At 39.2% G+C, this 20994-nt stretch overlaps 1 protein-coding gene across 5 annotated transcripts in view; it reads left to right on the top strand.

Annotated features, from left to right (window-relative positions):
• LOC128694145 (carboxypeptidase D) overlaps window positions 1–18756 on the top strand; it is a 346813-nt gene extending 328057 nt beyond the window's left edge. For 4 of the 5 annotated variants that reach the window (XM_070080611.1, XM_070080597.1, XM_070080604.1 and 1 more), the window contains 2 exons: window positions 12170–12367; window positions 18359–18616. In XM_070080611.1, the coding sequence (XP_069936712.1) occupies window positions 12170–12367; window positions 18359–18465 (305 nt within the window). In that variant the 3' untranslated portion in view covers window positions 18466–18616. Of the gene's footprint in view, window positions 1–12169; window positions 12368–18358 lie in introns of all 5 variants that reach the window. The other variant, XM_070080625.1, reaches the window with a different exon arrangement.
• Window positions 18757–20994: the final 2238 nt, after the last annotated feature.

Raw genomic sequence — 20994 nt, 5'->3', positions numbered from 1 at the left:
AGGCTCTTGCTTTAAGTGCCAAGTTAGAGGATGATGGTGTGCCATTTTGATTTTATTCAATAAACACCCTGCCACTCACCTCTCTCACATTAATATTAATATTTTAAGGTAAGTAATAAGTGTACTCTGTGTGTATCTTACCTTTTATTGTGTTTTTAATGCCTATTTCTATTGCTAACTTAATATAAGTTAGTGTAAACTTGTTGTCTGGCATTTATTGCATATTTTATATGCTCTGATAATAATACTTGTGGAGCCAGGTGAAGGGACATTACGTTTTCTCTGCTCAGCCATCAGAGAAAACGTATGAATCTGCGTTTGGCCCAGCCACTCCCCCACTCCGCATTTGTTTACAATTTTCGGCATGAATTATTCATTACTTCTACCTTCGTTTATGAGGCATCTAAAGGTATTTGTTAGAAATTATTAAATTCAGTGAACACGGCATGTCGATGTTAATAATATGGCTCTGGGCCACAGTGTATGTAGCCAATAGGTGTAGCCCAGGCTACACCTACCGACTACCTGCACTGACTTTGTACAAATAAATACTACTCACCTCTCTTCCTATATTAAGACTACACATATTTTAAGGTAAATAATGAGTGTACTGTATGTGCATTTTACCTCTGGGATGTTTTAAACATCGTATATTATGTATGAGACGGGGAGCCAGTGCTACCTACACCTGGGCTACCTGCACCTGACTTCCTACAAATAAGTACTACTCACCTCTCTCCCTACATTAAAATTACAAATACTTTAAGATAAGTAATGAATTTACTGTGAATGTATTTTACTTTGTGTGTTTTTAATGCCTAGTTCTATTACTAACTTAATATAATTTAGTATAAACTTGTTGTCTGGCATTTATATGCATTTATAAATGGAAAAAAATGGAGTTCTGCCTTCCAGCGATGTCTGCTTTCCGGCGACAGCCTGGAACCTAACCCGCCGTATAAGTGGGGCCCTACTGTATATATATATATTATATACACGTATATATACACCTACCATCCAACTTACGACCTGCTCAACTTACAACCACTCGACTTTCGACTGTGTTTTTTATGCCAAATTTTTGGGAAATGAACAACTATTTGTGTTGTAAACAGTGTTTATCCTAAACCTTACAGTATAAAATACAGTACTAACAGCATAAAAAGTAAAGTAAAACATGAAATACCAAAATAAAACAATAAAATAAAGTCATTACAAAAATGTGATGTTGATATTCAGTAGTAAAGTTCGACTTATGTCCATTTCGACTTACGACCGGTTTCTCAGAACCGAACTCGGTCGTAAGTCGGATGGTAGGTGTGTGTGTGTGTGTGGGTTATAATAAGCGTGTATGCACCTGGAGAAGAGAGAAGTGTAGAGGAGAGAGAGAGATTTTGGGAAATGTTGAGTGAATGCGTGGGGAGTTTTGAATCAAGTGTGAGAGTAATGGTGGTTGGGGATTTCAATGCTAAAGTGGGTAAAAATGTTATGGAGGGAGTAGTAGGTAAATTTGGGGTGCCAGGGGTAAATGTAAATGGAGAGCCTTTAATTGAGCTATGTGTAGAAAGAAATTTGGTAATAAGTAATATATATTTTATGAAAAAGAGGATAAATAAATATACAAGGTATGATGTAGCACGTAATGAAAGTAGTTTATTAGATTATGTATTGGTGGATAAAAGGTTGATGGGTAGGCTCCAGGATGTACATGTTTATAGAGGGGCAACTGATATATCGGATCATTATTTAGTTGTAGCTACAGTTAGAGTAAGAGGTAGATGGGAAAAGAGGAAGGTGGCAACAACAAGTAAGAGGGAGGTGAAAGTGTATAAACTAAGGGAGGAGGAAGTTCGGGTGAGATATAAGCGACTATTGGCAGAAAGGTGGGCTAGTGCAAAGATGAGTAGTGGGGGGGTTGAAGAGGGTTGGAATAGTTTTAAAAATGCAGTATTAGAATGTGGGGCAGAAGTTTGTGGTTATAGGAGGGTGGGGGCAGGAGGAAAGAGGAGTGATTGGTGGAATGATGAAGTAAAGGGTGTGATAAAAGAGAAAAAGGTAGCTTATGAGAGGTTTTTACAAAGCAGAAGTGTTATAAGAAGAGCAGAGTATATGGAGAGTAAAAGAAAGGTAAAGAGAGTGATGAGAGAGTGCAAAAGGAGAGCAGATGATAGAGTGGGAGAGGCACTGTCAAGAAATTTTAATGAAAATAAGAAAAAATTTTGGAGTGAGTTAAACAAGTTAAGAAAGCCTAGGGAAAATATGGATTTGTCAGTTAAAAACAGAGTAGGGGAGTTAGTAGATGGGGAGATGGAGGTATTGGGTAGATGGCGAGAATATTTTGAGGAACTTTTAAATGTTAAGGAAGAAACAGAGGCAGTAATTTCATGCACTGGTCAGGGAGGTGTACCATCTTTTAGGAGTGAAGAAGAGCAGAATGTAAGTGTGGGGGAGGTACGTGAGGCATTACGTAAAATGAAAGGGGGTAAAGCAGCTGGAACTGATGGGATCATGACAGAAATGTTAAAAGCAGGGGGGGATATAGTGTTGGAGTGGTTGGTACTTTTGTTTAATAAATGTATGAAAGAGGGGAAGGTACCTAGGGATTGGCGGAGAGCATGTATAGTCCCTTTATATAAAGGGAAAGGGGACAAAAGAGACTGTAAAAATTATAGAGGAATAAGCTTACTGAGTATACCAGGAAAAGTGTACAGTAGGGTTATAATTGAAAGAATTAGAGGTAAGACAGAATGTAGGATTGCGGATGAGCAAGGAGGTTTCAGAGTGGGTAGGGGATGTGTACATCAAGTGTTTACATTGAAGCATATATGTGAACAGTATTTAGATAAAGGTAGGGAAGTTTTTGTTGCATTTATGGATTTAGAAAAGGCATATGATAGAGTGGATAGAGGAGCAATGTGGCAGATGTTGCAAGTATATGGAATAGGTGGTAAGTTATTAAATGCTGTAAAGAGTTTTTATGAGGATAGTGAGGCTCAGGTTAGGGTGTGTAGAAGAGAGGGAGACTACTTCCCGGTAAAAGTAGGTCTTAGACAGGGATGTGTAATGTCACCATGGTTGTTTAATATATTTATAGATGGGGTTGTAAAGGAAGTAAATGCTAGGGTGTACGGGAGAGGGGTGGGATTAAATTTTGGGGAATCAAATTCAAAATGGGAATTGACACAGTTACTTTTTTGCTGATGATACTGTGCTTATGGGAGATTCTAAAGAAAAATTGCAAAGGTTAGTGGATGAGTTTGGGAATGTGTGTAAAGGTAGAAAGTTGAAAGTGAACATAGAAAAGAGTAAGGTGATGAGGGTGTCAAATGATTTAGATAAAGAAAAATTGGATATCAAATTGGGGAGGAGGAGTATGGAAGAAGTGAATGTTTTCAGATACTTGGGAGTTGACGTGTCGGCGGATGGATTTATGAAGGATGAGGTTAATCATAGAATTGATGAGGGAAAAAAGGTGAGTGGTGCATTGAGGTATATGTGGAGTCAAAAAACGTTATCTATGGAGGCAAAGAAGGGAATGTATGAAAGTATAGTAGTACCAACACTCTTATATGGGTGTGAAGCTTGGGTGGTAAATGCAGCAGCGAGGAGACGGTTGGAGGCAGTGGAGATGTCCTGTTTAAGGGCAATGTGTGGTGTAAATATTATGCAGAAAATTCGGAGTGTGGAAATTAGGAGAAGGTGTGGAGTTAATAAAAGTATTAGTCAGAGGGCAGAAGAGGGGTTGTTGAGGTGGTTTGGTCATTTAGAGAGAATGGATCAAAGTAGAATGACATGGAAAGCATATAAATCTATAGGGGAAGGAAGGCGGGGTAGGGGTCGTCCTCGAAAGGGTTGGAGAGAGGGGGTAAAGGAGGTTTTGTGGGCAAGGGGCTTGGACTTCCAGCAAGCGTGCGTGAGCGTGTTAGATAGGAGTGAATGGAGACGAATGATACTTGGGACCTGACGATCTGTTGGAGTGTGAGCAGGGTAATATTTAGTGAAGGGATTCAGGGAAACCGGTTATTTTCCTCTAGTCGGACTTGAGTCCTGGAAATGGGAAGTACAATGCCTGCACTTTAAAGGAGGGGTTTGGGATATTGGCAGTTTGGAGGGATATGTTGTGTATCTATATACGTATATGCTTCTAAACTGTTGTATTCTGAGCACCTCTGCAAAAGCAGTGATAATGTGTGAGTGTGGTGAAAGTGTTGAATGATGATGAAAGTATTTTCTTTTTGGGGATTTTCTTTCTTTTTTGGGTCACCCTGCCTCGGTGGGAGACGACCGACTTGTTGAAAAAAAAAAAAAAAATTATATATATATATATATATATATATATATATATATATATATATATATATATATATAGATATATAATATATATATATATATATATATATATATACAGTGGACCCCCGCATAGCGAACGCCTTGCATAGCGAACATTCCGCATAGCGAACGCTTTGATCGCTAAAATTTTGCCCCGCATAGTAGACAAAAACCCGCTCAGCGAACTTCGTCCGAGACGCGTCCAATGTGCGGCCTCGGCCAGCCTCACATGTGCCGCCTGTCCCATTGTTTACCAGCTAGCCTCCGCGGTAACATTCAAGCATACACTCGGAATATTTCGTATTATTACAGTGTTTTCGGTTCTGTTTGTTGAAAATAAGTGACCATGGGCCCCAAGAAAGCTTCTAGTGCCAACCCTGTGGTAAAAAGGGTGAGAATTAGTATGGAAATTAAGAAAGATTTTGAAGGGTTTGGGGCTAACCCTGAGAAGCCTATGCCAGTTGTGGAATCCATTGTGCCTACTTCAAAAATTAAGGAAATGTGTGCACAGTGGGTTGAACTGCAAACCTTTATGGATGAAAATCACCCTGACACAGCTGTTGCAAGGCGTGCTGGTGACTATTTCAATGACAATGTTATGGCCCATTTTAGACAAATCGTAAAGGAACGGGAGGTACAGAGCTCTATGGACAGAAAGAAGTCCAGTGACTCTGAAGCTGGTCCTAGTGGCATTAAAAGAAGAAGGGAAGTAACCCCGGAAAAGGACTTGCCTCCTCAAGTGTTAATGGAAGGGGATTCCCCTTCTAAACACTAACACTCTCTCTCCCCTCCTCCCATCCCATCAATCATCACCAGATCTTCAATAAAAGTAAGTGTCATGTAATTGTGCATGCTTTTTTCAGTTTGTGTGTACTAAAATTAACATTTTTTTGTGGTAAAAAAATTTTTTTTTCATACTTTTGGGTGTCTTGCACGGATTAATTTTATTTCCATTATTTCTTATGGGGAAAATTAATTCGCATAGCGAACATTTCGCATAACGACCAGCCCTCTTGCACGGATTAAGTTCGCTATGCGGGGGTCCACTGTATATATATATATATATTTTTTTTTTTTTTTTTTCAACAAGTCGGCCGTCTCCCACCGAGGCAGGGTGACCCAAAAAAGAAAGAAAATCCCCAAAAAGAAAATACTTTCATCATCATTCAACACTTTCACCACACTCGCACATTATCACTGTTTTTGCAGAGGTGCTCAGAATACAACAGTCTAGAAGCATACACATATAAAGATACACAACATATCCCTCCAAACTGCCAATATCCCAAACCCCTCCTTTAAAGTGCAGGCATTGTACTTCCCATTTCCAGGACTCAAGTCCGACTAGAGGAAAATAACCGGTTTCCTTGAATCCCTTCACTAAATATTACCCTGCTCACACTCCAACAGATCGTCAGGTCCCAAGTATCATTCGTCTCCATTCACTCCTATCTAACACGCTCATGCACGCCTGCTGGAAGTCCAAGCCCCTTGCCCACAAAACCTCCTTTACCCCCTCTCTCCAACCCTTTCGAGGACGACCCCTACCCCGCCTTCCTTCCCCTATAGATTTATATGCTTTCCATGTCATTCTACTTTGACCCATTCTACCTAAATGACCAAACCACCTCAACAACCCCTCTTCTGCCCTCTGACTAATACTTTTATTAACTCCACACCTTCTCCTAATTTCCACACTCCGAATTTTCTGCATAATATTTACACCACACATTGCCCTTAAACAGGACATCTCCACTGCCTCCAACCGTCTCCTCGCTGCTGCATTTACCACCCAAGCTTCACACCCATATAAGAGTGTTGGTACTACTATACTTTCATACATTCCCTTCTTTGCCTCCATAGATAACGTTTTTTGACTCCACATATACCTCAACGCACCACTCACCTTTTTTCCCTCATCAATTCTATGATTAACCTCATCCTTCATAAATCCATCCGCCGACACGTCAACTCCCAAGTATCTGAAAACATTCACTTCTTCCATACTCCTCCTCCCCAATTTGATATCCAATTTTTCTTTATCTAAATCATTTGACACCCTCATCACCTTACTCTTTTCTATGTTCACTTTCAACTTTCTACCTTTACACACATTCCCAAACTCATCCACTAACCTTTGCAATTTTTCTTTAGAATCTCCCATAAGCACAGTATCATCAGCAAAAAGTAACTGTGTCAATTCCCATTTTGAATTTGATTCCCCAAAATTTAATCCCACCCCTCTCCCGAACACCCTAGCATTTACTTCCTTTACAACCCCATCTATAAATATATTAAACAACCATGGTGACATTACACATCCCTGTCTAAGACCTACTTTTACCGGGAAGTAGTCTCCCTCTCTTCTACACACCCTAACCTGAGCCTCACTATCCTCATAAAAACTCTTTACAGCATTTAATAACTTACCACCTATTCCATATACTTTCAACATCTGCCACATTGCTCCTCTATCCACTCTATCATATGCCTTTTCTAAATCCATAAATGCAATAAAAACTTCCCTACCTTTATCTAAATACTGTTCACATATATGCTTCAATGTAAACACTTGATCTACACATCCCCTACCCACTCTGAAACCTCCTTGCTCATCCGCAATCCTACATTCTGTCTTACCTCTAATTCTTTCAATTATAACCCTACCGTACACTTTTCCTGGTATACTCAGTAAGCTTATTCCTCTATAATTTTTACAGTCTCTTTTGTCCCCTTTCCCTTTATATAAAGGAACTATACATGCTCTCTGCCAATCCCTAGGTACCTTCCCCTCTTTCATACATTTATTAAACAAAAGTACCAACCACTCCAACACTATATCCCCCCCCCTGCTTTTAACATTTCTGTCATGATCCCATCAGTTCCAGCTGCTTTACCCCCTTTCATTTTACGTAATGCCTCACGTACCTCCCCCACACTTACATTCTGCTCTTCTTCACTCCTAAAAGATGGTATACCTCCCTGACCAGTGCATGAAATTACTGCCTCTCTTTCTTCCTTAACATTTAAAAGTTCCTCAAAATATTCTCGCCATCTACCCAATACCTCCATCTCCCCATCTACTAACTCCCCAACTCTGCTTTTAACTGATAAATCCATATTTTCCCTAGGCTTTCTTAACTTGTTTAACTCACTCCAAAATTTTTTCTTATTTTCATTAAAATTTCTTGACAGTGCCTCTCCCACTCTATCATCTGCTCTCCTTTTGCACTCTCTCACCACTCTCTTTACCTTTCTTTTACTCTCCATATACTCTGCTCTTCTTATAACACTTCTGCTTTGTAAAAACCTCTCATAAGCTACCTTTTTCTCTTTTATCACACCCTTTACTTCATCATTCCACCAATCACTCCTCTTTCCTCCTGCCCCCACCCTCCTATAACCACAAACTTCTGCCCCACATTCTAATACTGCATTTTTAAAACTATTCCAACCCTCTTCAACCCCCCCACTACTCATCTTTGCACTAGCCCACCTTTCTGCCAATAGTCGCTTATATCTCACCCGAACTTCCTCCTCCCTTAGTTTATACACTTTCACCTCCCTCTTACTTGTTGTTGCCACCTTCCTCTTTTCCCATCTACCTCTTACTCTAACTGTAGCTACAACTAAATAATGATCCGATATATCAGTTGCCCCTCTATAAACATGTACATCCTGGAGCCTACCCATCAACCTTTTATCAACCAATACATAATCTAATAAACTACTTTCATTACGTGCTACATCATACCTTGTATATTTATTTATCCTCTTTTTCATAAAATATGTATTACTTATTACCAAATTTCTTTCTACACATAGCTCAATTAAAGGCTCCCCATTTACATTTACCCCTGGCACCCCAAATTTACCTACTACTCCCTCCATAACATTTTTACCCACTTTAGCATTGAAATCCCCAACCACCATTACTCTCACACTTGATTCAAAACTCCCCACGCATTCACTCAACATTTCCCAAAATCTCTCTCTCTCCTCTACACTTCTCTCTTCTCCAGGTGCATACACGCTTATTATAACCCACTTTTCACATCCAATCTTTATTTTACTCCACATAATCCTTGAATTAATACATTTATAGTCCCTCTTTTCCTGCCATAGCTTATCCTTCAACATTATTGCTACTCCTTCTTTAGCTCTAACTCTATTTGAAACCCCTGACCTAATCCCATTTATTCCTCTCCACTGAAACTCTCCCACCCCCTTCAGCTTTGTTTCACTTAAAGCCAGGACATCCAGCTTCTTCTCATTCATAACATCCACAATCATCTCTTTCTTATCATCTGCACAACATCCACGCACATTCAGACTTCCCACTTTGACAATTTTCTTCTTCTTATTCTTTTTAGTAATCTTTACAGGAAAAGGGGTTACTAGCTCATTGTTCCCGGCATTTTAGTTGACTTTTACAACACGCATGGCTTACGGAGGAAAGATTCTTATTCCACTTCCCCATGGATATAAAAGGAAAATTAATAAGACCAAGAACTATTAAGATAAAATCAAAGAAAACTCAGATGAGTGTGTATAAATAAATGTGTACATGTATGTGTAGTGTGACCTAAGTGTAAGTAGAAGTAGCAAGACATGCCTGTAATCTTGCATATTTATGAGACAGACAAAAGACATCAGCAATCCTACCATCATGTAAAACAATCACAGGCTTTCGTTTTACACTCACTTGGCAGGACGGTAGTACCTCCCTGGGTGGTTGCTGTCTACCAACCTACTACCTATATATATATATATATATATATATATATATATATATATATATATTTATATATATTTATTTATTTATTTATTTTTCTCCAACAAACCGGCCGTATCCTACCATGGCAGGGTGGCCCAAAGAGAAAAACGAAAGTTTCTCTTTTTAAATTTAGTAATTTATACAGGAGAAGGGGTTACTAGCCCCTTGCTCCTCTCGCGTGTTTGAGACAGAAAAAAGGCACCAGCTATCCTACTATCATGTCAATCAATTACAGGTTTCTGTTTCACACTCACTTGACAGGACAGTAGTACCTCCTTGGGTGGTTGCTGTCTACCAGCCTACTACTGCCTAGATTCCAAGTATATATTATCATGTATCACTTTCTCCTTTACATCTTCCCCTCTGGATTTTACCTCTTTCATTGAATAACCTTATAACATGCCCTCTGCTCTTTGCAAACTCATGTCAATGATAAACATGTGCCAACCAACAGCAGGTGAGCCTGGTAACATCCATGTCCATATGCTTCAGCACTTGCACCCTTCAGCTCTAGCCCTGTTACATCTTATTTGCTCTGAAAGGGGTCTCCCTCATCAGTGGAAAACTACTGTTGTCCTACCTTTTTTGTAAGTCAGGTACCACAGACTAAGACGCTTCTTATTACAGACCCATCACTCTTACTACCACACTTTGTGAGTTGTTGGAATGCTTTGTTAACAGATGTTTAGTGGGATATGTAGAAATTGGAAATACACTTCCCTTACCAGTTTGGTATGTGAAATGGTCTTTCTATCATCTACCCCTTTATCTGCTTAGATTCATAATTTTGTAACACCTTGGCTGGTAGTTGGTAGGAAATTGCAGTCTTATTTTATCTCTTAAACATTTAACATTACCTGACTTCGCTACATCGTAGCAGAGTTGATACTTTAGGTCTCTAAGGCAGTTTGCTTCTTTTCCTTAGAAATTTCTTATCATATAGGCACTTATGTATTTGGGTAAATAACAGCTTTTTACATGATGTATACAAGTTGAAAGCACACCTCCAGGTTGTGTTCATAGCATTACCCTGTTCCTACTGACCTTTCCTTTGTTCTTCCTTCAAATATTTGTAGGCAATTTTGCTATTGCTTCTGCAGGTGCTAACTGTGAAGTCATAGCAGTGACCATTCTTCAGTATACTATGCTAATTTGATTATCTTACTCTACTCATCCCTGCAGCTGCTGTTCTCCCTCTAGCATTTTTTTGTTATGTTTTGTTTCTTTTGTTTTTGTTTTCTCGCTGTTTGCTTCCTTTGGTGCTCACTTACTAATCTAACCTGTCATTGCACTTATCTCTCTCACTTTGGGGTTGCCACATATCCTCTTGTTATTTGTTTAATTATGATCACTAGTGGCAACATCAGTACCTGCCTGGTAGGCCTCCTTACCCTCATTCTTCTACCAAATATTGGCACTTTAAAATTTTCTATGAAATTGTGGTCTTTCCTTCACCTTTCTCACTTTGGAAACCTTGTTTCTCACTTGTGGGGTTGTTTGCTGATCCTGTCATGATAACTGACCTCTGCTTGATACTAAATAAGCCCTGAAAACACTAAGATTCAGGGAGCCGTGTTATGGCTGTTGCACTCATGTGCATGTGTACTTATTTGTATTCTTAGGGGTTGAGTCACAGCTCCTGGTCCCATCTCTTTGCTAGTTGCTACTACGTCCACTCTCTCCCTGCTACAAGAGCTTTATCTTTCCCCTTCTTGAAGCTATATATGGATCCTACCTCCACTACTACACTCCATATTGTTCCACTTCCTGACAGCTCTAAGGTTGAAGAAATACTTCCTAATATCCCTATGATTCACATGAGTTGCTGACTTTCAGTTTTGTCTCCTTGATGCTGTTCCTACCCACCTTGTCAATTCCTCTTAGTGTTTTATACATCATTATCATGTCTTCCCCAATCCCTCCTGTCCTTATTTAGTGTGTGTGCATGCTCTGGGATGGAGCAGCTTCACATCAAACTTGATCACATACCAGATCCCACATCAGACTTGATCGCATACCAGATCCCACATCAAACTTGATCACATACCAGATCCCACATCAAACTGGATCACATATCAGACACTGCATCAAGCTTGATCATGTACCAGGTCCCACATCAAGCTTGATTACATACCAGGTCCCACATCAAGCTTGATTACATACAAGGTCCCTCATCAAGTTTGATCACATACCAAATCTCACATGAAGCTTGATTACATACCAAACCTCACATCAAGCTTTATTACATACCACATCTCACATCAAACTTTATTACATGCCAGACACCACATCAAGCTTGACATGCACCAGACATGACTGCTGTACTGTCCAAACACCTCAACGAAACTTAAATTCTGTGCTTTGTCATACATAAGAATACATACAGTGCTCGTGGTTATAAATATCGTTGTAATTTTTGCAGTCATATAAAAGAAACACTAGGCAGAAGGCTCCTTTTGCATTGTCTCAACACTTAGGCTCACCTCAAGTAAATGCAAGATTTTCTTGCCCCAAAATTTGATTACGTATAAAGTAAACAGTAAAGTGAAACTGAACAAAGAAATATTCCCAAATGAAAGTCCCTTTTTCAGTAGGACCTGCAGCTTGGCAAACAAAAACTTATATCAACAGTGCAGATGGTGAATTGCAGATTTTTGGGAAGCACCTTAGCAAAAAATTTTTTAGTAATTTTTCTATAGTTCTTATAGGGCTTAAAAATATTTCCTTAAAAAACTGCATGCATTTGGTAAAAGATTTAGAAATCCTATTTTTTTTTTTTGGGGGGGGGGAGTAAATTTTTTTAAAAATTATACAGAAAGGTTACAAGAGTTCATTAAATTGAATTACAGTACCTTTGCTGGAGATAAAAGTTATTTTTCAAGGGGCAGAAAGTTGCTTGTTTTGCAGTAGAAATTGATACATTTATTATGGACATGCAAGATTTTTAAATTCAGTTTAGTTTATTTGCAACCTTATTATTATTTGAAGGCAACACAGGTGATTGTTCTTCTTATTTAGTAACATTGTTTTGCTTAAGCAGCAAGTGTTTGTGCTTACCTTCAGGTTCAATAATGCTACTGCTTATGATCTGCTGCCTCTGTATTGCAACTGTGCGATCGCAACAACAACGAAGAAAAGTATATGGCTTCCACCAGCTTAACCATTCTGTTGATATATTCAATGATTCTTCATCAGCATCTGAAGGTGAAACAACTACAGACTTAATCAGTGTGGGAGGAGGAGCAAAGAACAAGATTAAAAGTAAGTCATTATGTTTTCTTGATCATTTTGAGGGAATTATTAAGGAATATGTTTATATCAGGTTTGGCCATTTAGAGAGAGTGGAACAAAGTACAATGACTTGGAAAGCATATAAATCTGTAGGGGAAGGAAGGGGCCATCCTCGAAAAGGTTGGAGGGAGGTTGTAAAGGAGGGTTTGTGGGCAAGGGGGCTTGGACTTCCAGCAAACATGCATGAGCATGTTAAATAGGAGTGAATAGAGATGAATGGTTTTTGGGACCTTATGAGCTGCTGGAGTGTGAGCAGGGTAATATTTTGTGAAGGGATTCAGGGAAACTGGTTAGCCAGACTTGAGTCCTTGAAATTTGAAGTACAATGTCTGCACTTTACAGGAGGGGTTTGGAATATTGGCAGTTTCGGGGTACATCAAAACTGTCATATCTGAGTGCCTCTGCAAAGACAGTGATTATGAATGAGTGATGGTGAAAGTGTTGAATGATGATGAAAGTTTTTTCTTTCTTTTTGGGTCACCTTGCCTTGGTGGGAAATGGCCGACATGTTAAAAAAAAAATTATAACAAGTGAATGTGTTTTTATCAGGTAAATATGACTATACAGCCTCTCCTCACTTAATAATGGATTTCTCTTCCTAAGACCATGTCAGTAAACAAATTTGTTGCTTAGCAAGGAGCATACTATAATGGTAGTGGGTTTGTGTCACCCATCTTTGATATTGTTTTAATGTCACCTTTGAAGATTGAGACACTTATGCAACGTATGGGAATCTTTATTCAGGAAACGTTTCGCCACACAGTGGCTTCATCAGTCCAATACAAAGTAGAAAGGTGTAAGGAGAGGAGGAGTTTGAGGTAATCAGTCCCTCAGCCTGGAGTCGATGTGTTCAGTCCATCAATCTTGTAGAATGTACAGCATAGGGCCGTAGACATGGCTTATATACTGTAGTGAGGTGAGGCGAAGCAGGAGGAGGTGGGGTCATAGTGATATCATCCACTAGTCGAAGTAGGTCTTCGTCCAAAGGTTGGACAAGTGTTGAAGAATTCTTTGTAACAAGATCCCATGATGCTGCAGTGTCTGACAGTTGTGATGAATGGCTTGAAACACCGACAAGTTGAAGATTGAGACACTTATGCAACATATGGGAATCTTTATTCAGGAAACGTTTCGCCACACAGTGGCTTATCAGTCCAATACAAAGTAGAAAGGCGTAAGGAGAGGAGGAGTTTGAGGTAATCAGTCCCTCAGCCTGGAGTCAATATGTTCAGTCCATCAATCTTGTAGAATGGTTTTTCAAACCATTCATCACAACTGTCAGGCACTGCAGCATCATGGGATCTTCTTACAAAGAATTCTTCAACACTTGTCCAACCTTTGGACGAAGACCTACTTCGACTAGTGGATGATACCACTATGACCCCACCTCCTCCTGCTTCGCCTCACCTCACTACAGTATATAAGCCACGCCTACGACCCTATGCTGTACATTCTACAAGATTGATGGACTGAACATATCGACTCCAGGCTGAGGGACTGATTACCTCAAACTCCTCCTCTCCTTACGCCTTTCTACTTTGTATTGGACTGATGAAGCCACTGTGTGGCGAAACGTTTCCTGAATAAAGATTCCCATATGTTGCATAAGTGTCTCAATCTTCAACTTGTTTTTATCCACATTGGTATATTACCAGCCTTTCTAGTAATATGTCATTGTGGGCAATAAAGCTAAGGTGGGGCCAACAAATGGACAGAGTGAACTGTCAAAACCAAATCAGCAACAGCAGTCCCAGAAAACAGTTGCCACATGAATATTTCAAACTTACAGTGGCATGTAAAAGAGAAGACAATATAGGTGCTGAAGCCTTGCAGTCAAAGAGGACAAAGATTAAGGCTATGTTCCAAATCATAGATGAGACATCTCTAAGGGTAAAAATGGTGGCAGAGAAAGATCATTGAATGTGAGATACAAAGAATATAGAGATTCAACACTGATGACAGATCTTTTGGACAGCATGCAGGATAAGGAGAGCCGAAGAAGACTGAACAATGCTCCCTTGACCTGAGGCAGGCACCTGGAGCCAGGTGGATGGTGCAAACCAAACCTGTATGGTGAGCACAACTCAGAGAAGTAACTGAGCTCAAAAGAAGAAAAGCAGCTTACACAAGAACAGAGAAGTACTACTAGAAGTGCGACAGACATGTCAGCATTGCAAAAGAGAGGAGGGCCCTGCCCTCACAACACTTCAAGTTAGATATTAAAAAAGTGGCATAAGACACCACAGAACTGCAAAGACCCAGCTTCAACCAGAAGTTCATTGTGCAGATGAAAAGAGAAGCAGTGGTGAAGGCTACAGCTAATCTGGGCATGCAGAAAACTTGTGGATGAGATTCCATAAGGAAGCCAAGCTTCATCCCAACTGGAATAAGGAAAAGGGCATGCTATTCCTTCTGTTGCTTAAGCTTCCAATTCTTTGACATAGCCTGATCATCAGTAATGCTAACTGGGTCATGGAGCTTTATGGTTATTCTAGCTACAACAAGCAAACATTGAACATGTAAGCAGTGGTGAGGAGATTCACTGTTAAGCATTACATGTTGTATTTCATGAAATGTTAAATCTGTGAATCATTCAACACAAAGTGTGATGAAAGTTCATTTCTTTGTTTGCTTACTATACTACAGTGTGGGCTGTGACTAGTCAGAATGTTGGTGATTGCCTTTAATGGAGCTCAGAATGACATCCCAGGTGAGCCTCCCTTTCACGAATGCATTTGTTAAATCAAAACATGTTATCCTTGTCTGATCCTGCGGATTTTGTTTCGGCTCTCAAGTGAAAGTGTCAAGTCTAGGTTACATTACAGTTCACAGTTATGGTGATGTAGAGTGAACAGTAGAATGTGTGAATGTTTGTAGGTTTAGAGATTTGAATATGGGTGGTGTGTATTTCTAAAGGTACGTCTTGATGTACGTAGTTCTTAACCCTTTGAGTGTCGTGACCCCTGCTCGCAAACTTGCTCATAGTGTCGAAGAATTTAAAAAAAAATCTTGTGAAATGATAGAGTATCTTTTTCTGAAGGTAATGAAACCAAAGGTTCAAAATTTGATGGAAAACATAGGGAATTACACTTTTGTGAAGTTAGCGCTCTTGGCAATATTTATGCATTGGTGATTTCACCCATTTTGAGCCTTAGTTTGGGCCAGTTCCTTTGCTCCACTTGACCAGACTCATAGCTGTTTCGCTAGAACTCTTTTATTCTATCGACTGAGTACAAGAAACTGCCCATTTACCTATTTCGGCTACACAAAAAAGTGATCAAACATTAGTAATTTGGCCAATTTTGCACAAAATTCAAGAAAGGTCAATTTCAAAATAGGGGCCAGAATAAACAATGCAGACATTCCTGGCACTAAAATAACATTTTCTCCGTTCATTAGTCATGTCTCCAGACCCATCTTATATTACGCTTGCTTTTCATTTTGAATTTTTATTCACACAACAAATAGATGATTTACTGTTATTCAAACTACTGCATAATTTTATTAATTGTATAAATAATATCAGTGCATTTGTGAATGCATATTACACCCACCAGGTGGCATGCATTGAATGCATGATGTGATTTGTTTACTCTTGAACATCATCAAAAATCAAACATTTCTGCTGCTTTGAGCTGAATTTCAAGCTACTTTTAGTTGGTAAACCATTCAAAATTACCTCTATTTCTGTAATATATCTTCCATTCTATCATATAAGACCAAGAGAAAGAGAATACAACCATAAATATTATACGAAAATACACCACAAAGTCGTTGTTTTAAGCCAAAAACATGATCGTTGTTTTTTTTTCTCTCATTATGCACTGCTTGCTGCAGGATTTTTTTGAACTGGAGAGGGAGCATGGACACGGGGGTCATCCCACAGTTACTAAAAACAACAGACACAGCCCCACTCCACAAAGGGGGCAGTAAAGCAACAGCAAAGAACTACAGACCGATAGCACTCACATCCCATATCATAAAAATCTTTGAAAGGGTCCTAAGAAGCAAGATCACCACCCATCTAGAAACCCATCAGTTACACAACCCAGGGCAACATGGGTTTAGAACAGGTCACTCCTGTCTGTCTCAACTATTGGATCACTATGACAAGGTCCTAGATGCACTAGAAGACAAAAAGAATGCAGATGTAATATATACAGACTTTGCAAAAGCCTTCGACAAGTGTGACCATGGCGTAATAGCGCACAAAATGCGTGCTAAAGGAATAACAGGAAAAGTCGGTCGATGGATGTATAATTTCCTCACTAACAGAACACAGAGAGTAGTCGTCAACAGTAAAGTCCGAGGCAGCTACGGTGAAAAGCTCTGTTCCACAAGGCACAGTACTCGCTCCCATCTTGTTCCTCATCCTCATATCCGACATAGACAAGGATGTCAGCCACAGCACCGTGTCTTCCTTTGCAGATGACACCCGAATCTGCATGACAGTGTCTTCCATTGCAGACACTGCAAGGCTCCAGGTGGACATCAACCAAATCTTTCAGTGGGCTGCAGAAAACAATATGAAGTTCAACGATAAGAAATTTCAATTACTCAGATATGGTAAACACGAGGAAATTAAATCTTCATCAGAGTACAAAACAAATTCTGGCCACAAAATAGAGCGAAACACCAACGTCAAAGACCTGGGAGTGATCATGTCGGAGGATCTCACCTTCAAGGACCATAACATTGTATCAATCGCATCTGCTAGAAAAATGACAGGATGGATAATGAGAACCTTCAAAACTAGGGAGGCCAAGCCCATGATGACACTCTTCAGGTCACTTGTTCTATCTAGGCTGGAATATTGCTGCACACTAACAGCACCTTTCAAGGCAGGTGAAATTGCTGACCTAGAAAATGTACAGAGAACCTTCACGGCGCGCATAACGGAGCTAAAATACCTCAATTACTGGGAGCACTTGAGGTTCCTAAACCTGTATTCCCTGGAACGCAGGCAGGAGAGATACATGATTATATACACCTGGAAAATCCTAGAGGGACTAGTACCGAACTTGCACACGAAAATCACTCACTACGAAAGCAAAAGACTTGGCAGACGATGCAACATCCCCCCAATGAAAAGCAGGGGTGTCACTAGCACGTTAAGAGACCATACAATAAGTGTCAGGGGCCCAAGACTGTTCAACTGCCTCCCAGCATACATAAGGGGGATTACCAACAGACCCCTGGCAGTCTTCAAGCTGGCACTGGACAAGCACCTAAAGTCGGTTCCTGACCAGCCGGGCTGTGGCTCGTACGTTGGTTTGCGTGCAGCCAGCAGTAACAGCCTGGTTGATCAGGCTCTGATCCACCAGGAGGCCTGGTCACAGACCGTGCCGCGGGGGCGTTGACCCCCGGAACTCTCTCCAGGTAAACTCCAGGTAAACACTGACCATGCAGACCCATTCTCTCATATGTAGGCCTACCAACTTTCTCCCACAAGATTTGAAGCCGCTAGAATTTTGGCGTAGTATTACGGGACTGACACTGGCTTCAAAGCCGTAATATTATGGGACCGACACCAAAGGGGCTAAAGCTGATTTTTGTTGTAGTATCTGCATGCATCTGGCAAGACAGTTATAAGAATGAATGATTGTGAAAGTGTTGTTTTTTTTTGTCACCCTATTTTGGGTGAAAACAATAACTGGGATATGCATACATAAGTGTTTAATATAGGACATTGACAGTATTGTAGAAACATTCATCTTTGTCACCCTTGAGTTTACTTCATTCTTCACTAATAATTCCAGTTTGGTATGTGTCTTAAACACTGTTCTTCACTCATCATTTACCATTTTCTTCCACCTGTATAGACCTTATAAAATATTTTAATAAAATAGTCCAGTAATTTTTATTCATGAGTCATTTGTTTGATATAACAGATATTTTATTTATTCATTTATGATTCATGAGTATGTAACATTATTCATTTGAATCTTGTACTTCCTTCAGAGAAGAGGATGAGCAGTCGATCATACCACGATTTGGTGTCCAGTTCATCTGATGAAGAGGAGTTCTTTATCAAGGATTCAGTCCCCCCAAAGAAGACTCAACGGTGATTTCCACGGTATTCCTATCATTCTAATGAGAATTATCTGAAGATGTGTAAATAATATAACATTAATTTTTTAAATATATATAGTATATAACTTTCCAGAGGAAGAGTTTGGTGAATTTTTTTATCTGGTACATAAAATATTCTTATGAAGACAGTACGTATTTTAGAACATTTTGGAAATTGATAGTATAGGTTGTGTAGTGTGTGTTAGTTACTAGTTGTCAAAGGCACTTGTCAATAGACACTTGCCCTGCCGTGCACGTGTGTGCATATGTTGTATAATACAAATGTTTTCAATTTTTTTTTTAATTACTGCGTATTTGACCTATTTGTGTATACTTACATGTACACCTAATGTATATTGTGGCCTCTAATTCTAAGCAAGATGGTTTATTTTCAGTAGCCTAGAATAGCTTATTGATGTTGTTTTGAATTTCTTGTGTATTTAAAATATTCTGCAATATTGGGAAACAAATGATAAAATGTTTGGTCAGGAAGTACATGTGCCTTACTTTGTATTAAAATTTGAAATGGCAAGGAAGAAAACACTCATTTTTTTAAGTGCAGTAGGTTACTACAATGATAGAACGGTTGGGACCAGGAGCTGTCTTTTATTAACATAAACCTATTGCTAATATTATCTCCTCTCTTTCTCACTTCCTCTTTAATGTTCTCAGAAATATGTGCATCTGTACAAAATACCACTGTGAAATAATAATGAATTTCCAAGTGCTTTCATGATTTCTCACATTATCAAGGAACTGCAAAAATAATAGGACAGCAGAAGGTTTATTGTGATTTTATTATGATTGTGTTTATTGTGATTTTAATGCATGTTCATTTGTGTATATAATAATGTAGATGTGAATTTGGGATTAAAATTTGTATTTGGTATATATATTTTGAAAAGACCTTTCTAATGCACAGCATTTTGGGCAGAACTCAAATAGAGCAAGACCTAATTATATTAATATTGCAACACTTAAATATCTATTAGGAAGCTGTATTTATACATTAGGGGTATTAAAGAATTACAAATGAGATTTACAGTAGACAGCCATAAGTCATTCGATTATAATGTGTTATTCAGTATGTTTTTCATTTCTAATAAAAGTGCACCATATACATAAACCCTTTCAGGGTTTCGGCCGTACTAGTACGGCTTACGCACCAGGGTTTTTGACGTAGTACTAGTACGCCTAAATTCTAGCGCCCTCAAATCTAGTGAGAGAAAGCTGGTAGGCATACATATGAAAGAATGGGTCTATGTGGTCAGTGTGCACAGTATAAAAAAAATCCTGCAGCACACAGTACATAATGAGAAAAAGAGAAACTTGGACCGTATTTTTGGATTAAAACAGCGACTTTGCACTGTATTTTCGTATGGTATTTATTGTTGTATTCTAGTTTTCCTGGTCTCATTCTATAGAATGGAAGACATATTACAGAAATTGAGAAGATTTTGACTGATTTTACATTGAAAAGTACCTTGAAATTGAGCTCGAAGTAGCAGAAATGTTCGATTTTTACCGAAGTTCAAAAGTAAACAAATCATGCTAAGCGTCCAACACACATCAACTGGTGAGTCTAATATTCTTTCACAAGTGCGCCGATATTATTTATACCATTTTTTACACTAATGAAGTACGTAGTCTGCTTAACAATAAATCTTCTATTTTTTGTGAGAATAAAAATTCAAAGTGGAAAGCAAAAGAATGTAAGAGGGGCCTTGGGACATGACTGATGAACAGAGGAAATGTCATTTTAGTGCCAGGAATGTCTTTCTTGTTTATTCTGGACCCTATTTGGAAATTGGCATCTTTTGAAATTTGTGTGAAATTGGCAAAATTGGTAAATTCTGACCACTGTATTGGATAGTTGAAATCGGTAAATGGGTGGTTTCTTGCACTCATTCGATAGAAAAAATGGAGTTCTAGCGAAATATTCATGATTTTTGTCGACTAGTGCAGTGGAATTGGCTGAAAATAGGGCTCAAAGTGGGCAAAATCGCCGATGCGTGAACATCGTCGAGACCGCTAACTTCGCGAGAGCATAATTCCATAAGTTTTCCGTCAAATTTCATACTTTTGGTGTCATTATGATCGGGAAAAGTTTCTCTATCTTTTCATAAGAAAAAATAATTTTTTTTTTTTTTTTTGAAATTTGGGAGACCCTGAGAACAAGTTTCTGGGAGGGCCTGTTGACCCTGAAAGGGTTAAGGAATGCAGGAGCAGAATTTATTTCTGTTGGTGGCATGCATTTCTATTAAGGAGTGCCTTGACCCCAGGTAGGAGGTCCCATCCTTTCCCATACTACACATTGGACAACTCTATTGTTTTGGCGGTGTGGGGGAGGGTGTGACAGAAGGTGAGGGTGGTGTAAATGCACAGCCTCTCATGCAAGTCTATATATCTTAACACATACCATACAATTTTTCCTGAATGCACATTGCTTGGTTTCTCCTTTTCTTCAGCCCTTCATGTATATGGATATTTATCATTGGATCCAAATGTAGTGCAAGTGACGCTGA

Source organism: Cherax quadricarinatus, chromosome 6 (genome assembly GCF_038502225.1).
Source record: "Cherax quadricarinatus isolate ZL_2023a chromosome 6, ASM3850222v1, whole genome shotgun sequence".
Lineage (NCBI taxonomy): Eukaryota > Metazoa > Arthropoda > Malacostraca > Decapoda > Parastacidae > Cherax > Cherax quadricarinatus.
Note: the sequence above shows the minus strand (reverse complement) of the source record. Positions and strands in the feature narration are given on the sequence as shown.